General features: G+C 27.9%; 1 protein-coding gene across 1 annotated transcript; it reads left to right on the top strand.

Annotated features, from left to right (window-relative positions):
* Positions 1-586: 586 nt before the first annotated feature.
* On the top strand, positions 587-3,355 carry LOC105790884 (protein LURP-one-related 15). Its single transcript, XM_012618687.2, has 3 exons — positions 587-964; positions 1,050-1,277; positions 2,907-3,355. The coding sequence occupies exons 1-3, from the start codon at positions 689-691 to the stop codon at positions 3,048-3,050; spliced, it is 648 nt and encodes a 215-aa protein (XP_012474141.1). The 5' UTR covers positions 587-688; the 3' UTR covers positions 3,051-3,355.
* The last annotated feature ends 203 nt before the right edge of the window (positions 3,356-3,558 follow it).

Here is a 3,558-nt window from a genome sequence, read left to right as displayed (position 1 = left end):
CATATTTTATATATTTTAAAGTTTTTAATAATTATTGTTAATTTAAAATTTTAACTTAGGCTTTCTTTTGATAAATCATTGAAAAAATTAATTCCATTTCTATTTTTAGACATGTTTCATAATTCAAAATTAAAACAATCCGATAGAATTTTTTCTAAAAAGTGTAGAAAATAATAAGTAGGTAAGAACTACTTATCGGAGAATATTCTCAATTCATTTAATATCATTTTATTATCCTTTAAAAACTTTACGTTTAAAATTTTATTTTTGTTTAGAATAAGGTGAAAAGTTAAAATTAAAGATAAAATCTACAACATAATTTTTCTATAATTTAAAATCTATACTTATCAAACAGTCTATTTATATTCAAAAATTAACTTTTAAGTAATATATAAAACAAATTTTATAATTTAAATTCAATATTTATTTTTCAACACTTAATTTTTAGATTATCAAGCACCAACTTATTTCAGATAATTAAATGATTCAGTTGAATTTTTTTTTTTGACCCTTCCTTTTTAAGCATGAGGACTTGAGAAGTCAGGATCTTAGGAATTTTAGTACGTTACAATTGTCAAGAGGAGAGGTGAGTTGACTGAGTTCGTGGGTGCAAATTGAAGATGTAAACCATATACAAAATCAATTGAAGAGTTCATCTTCATTCATCGGCTACCGCAGTGGTAGCTAGATGGAACACGTACAGGCATATCCTCCGCTGGCTACACCAAGTGCTTACCCACCTTTGGCTACTCGTGTTTCCGTGATTGGGCCTCAATACTGCTACCCTCAACCAATAGATCTGGTTGTCGTCAGAAAGGTTTTGACCATCAGTGAGGGCAAATTTGCTGTAACTGACATCTATGGCAACATAATGTTCAAAACCAAAGGCAAATTTTTCAGCATCCATGACCGTCGCCTCTTAACCGATGCTGCCGGAAATCCCGTTTGCACTCTTCGACACAAGGTTTGGTTTCTGTTGTTCAAGTTTCTCAGACATAGCTTTATTTTAACACTACATGTAAAATTAGCTACCTTGATTTGTTAAATAGATAATGACCGTCCACGATAGGTGGCAAGTATTCAGGGGGGAAAGCACGGAAGAAAAAGATCTGATATTCACAGCGAAGCGATCATCAATGATCCAACTCAAGACAAAATTGCATGTGTTCTTGGCAACCAACCCAAAAGAGGATGTTTGTGATTTCAGAATGGAAGGAAGCTGGCTGGAAAGATCCTGTTTCATTTATTCCGGAGAGCGTAACACTATTTTGGCTCAGGTACTTCACACCCTCTTCCTACGATTTAATTACACATATACTCTACTATGGCACACAACAAGTATAAAATAATTTTATATAAATAATAACTTTAATAACTTTTTAGAGGTTTTTTCAACTAAGTTAATGTTCGGCCGATTCATAACACCAATTTACTCAAAAGTTTAAATAATAGAATAGATCTTTGTTAGATATATTTTCTATGCAGAAAGCTCGTCATGCAATTATAAAACAAAATGGTTTTAGGAATTGACATTGACAAAATTCAATAGAACAATTATTGAGATAATGTTATTTTAATGTTTAAAATATTATTACTATTATTTTATTTTAACTAAATTTGTTATTATCTTTTAGTGAACAATCACAGTCTTTGTAGTAAATTTTAGTTAAGCTTTAAGATAAGAATGATAACTACAATACAGATAAAAATTAAGAATAAGAGTAATGATATAAACACAAATGATTGGTACTTACGATATGGCTTAAATAAAATTTTCTAGTATACATTTGTGTAACATCCCTTATTTAAGCATTCAAGTAAGAAACGAAAGAACTTATTATTGAGGCTAAGAATGGATTAAATACTCATAGGAAGAGTGAGTCTAGTGGTGATATGAATAATAATAAGATAAGAGAAGAACCGATTAAGAAAGGAAGTGTTATCATGTTATTATTTATATAAAATTGAGTAAGGGTCATATACTTATATATATTTTTAGAGATTTATCAAAGTATAACATAATTTAAATACCCTCTAAATAATATTTATTGCTTTGTAAAATAAATAATTTTTGATAAATTCAGCAAAAGTTAGAGTTTAATTGATGAGTGACATAAATTTAATCAAATGCATTATAATAGTATACTAGATTTTGTCACACTTTCAATTAAAATTATATTTATAAAAAATAATAATTGAGTTATAAGTGAAATAGGAAAATAGTTATGTTTAAATATTTCTTAGGCATGGGTTAGATTTTTTATTTAATTATTAGATACTGCATTTTTAGTTGTTTTATTTAAGATTTTCATATAAAAATAGTAAAAGACAAAAATATCAATATATTAAAATTCAAAGCTTAATTAAAAAAGAATTTTAAGTAATTTTTAATTCAATTCGTGTTGAGTTGACTAGTGACATTAACTCAACAAAATAGTATAGATAGATAGATACATAGAGGTGAAAGTATTTAGGAGATCCATGTATTATTGGGGCTATATCAAATTAATCCTCTATTATTAAATGGATCAATTTAGTCCTGTACTACTAAAAAGAATCAAATAAGTTCAAAATGCAAATGAGTTAACATTTGTTGTTTAAAAAAATATCATTTGTTGTTTAACAAAGTTAGTAATTTTTGATGCTTTTATGGTTTTGTAAATGAATTTTTTAAATGAATTACAATTGGAAAGAAAATTTAAAATATTTTGCATAAAGCAATGTTAATTATCTTTCAATTTAGATTTATTTAATTCTTTTTAATAGTATATAGATTAAATTGATGAATTTAATAATAAATAATCTCCCAAGTGCTTTAACCGATATATTAATATTTGTAAGATTGTATTAACATAGGAATAATGATATGTACATGTGTGTGGGTTCTATATGTGTGAGCACTGCAGATGCACAAGAAGTGCAGTGTTGAAAGCGAATTCCTTGGGAAGGACAAGTTTATGGTGACGATATATCCGAATGTGGATTATGCTTTCGTGGTGGCTCTCATAGCCATCCTTGATGGGATTAACAACGACGACGATTTTGAGTGATCACTCGTCAAAATTAAATGATGCTATTAAAACTACAAGCAACTGTGTCTTATGTGATCAGTTAACATAAAGGAGGAAGACCTTTTGCCTGCTTGATGCTTAATCTATTGAAATCTACTTTTTACTATAATATGTTGTTATCTACATTTTTGACTTCGGCTTGTTTACTTCTCTGTGTCTTACCAATCAGCTTTCACTACTATAACATATTAAGATGAAACTTGTTTTATGTTAATTCATGTGTTCATCAAAATGTTCACTATAATATGTTGTTATCTACACTTTTGACTTCGGCTTGTTTACTTCTCTGTTTCTTACTAGTGAACTTTTACTATTGTAACATATTAAGATGAAACCAATTTTATGTTAATTCATGCGTTCATCAATAAGAACTTTAGCTAATTTATAACTCAAGAGTATCTAAACCTATACATATATTAGAACCCAACATCTTCAAAATGTGATAGATTTTTGAGTAATATTTTTAGAACCTAACATATTCAAAACT

Source organism: Gossypium raimondii, chromosome 8 (genome assembly GCF_025698545.1).
Source record: "Gossypium raimondii isolate GPD5lz chromosome 8, ASM2569854v1, whole genome shotgun sequence".
In the NCBI taxonomy this organism is placed as follows: domain Eukaryota; kingdom Viridiplantae; phylum Streptophyta; class Magnoliopsida; order Malvales; family Malvaceae; genus Gossypium; species Gossypium raimondii.
The sequence above is the reverse complement of the archived record's forward strand: the minus strand, read 5'-3'. Positions and strand labels throughout refer to the sequence as shown.

Coding starts and splice junctions, on each gene's coding strand:
- LOC105790884 (XM_012618687.2), top strand. CDS start 689: ATGGAACACGTACAGGCATATCCTCCGCTGGCTACACCAAGTGCTTAC. Junction 965..1,049: donor TTTGCACTCTTCGACACAAG/GTTTGGTTTCTG, acceptor TTTGTTAAATAG/ATAATGACCGTCCACGATAG. Junction 1,278..2,906: donor GTAACACTATTTTGGCTCAG/GTACTTCACACC, acceptor TGAGCACTGCAG/ATGCACAAGAAGTGCAGTGT.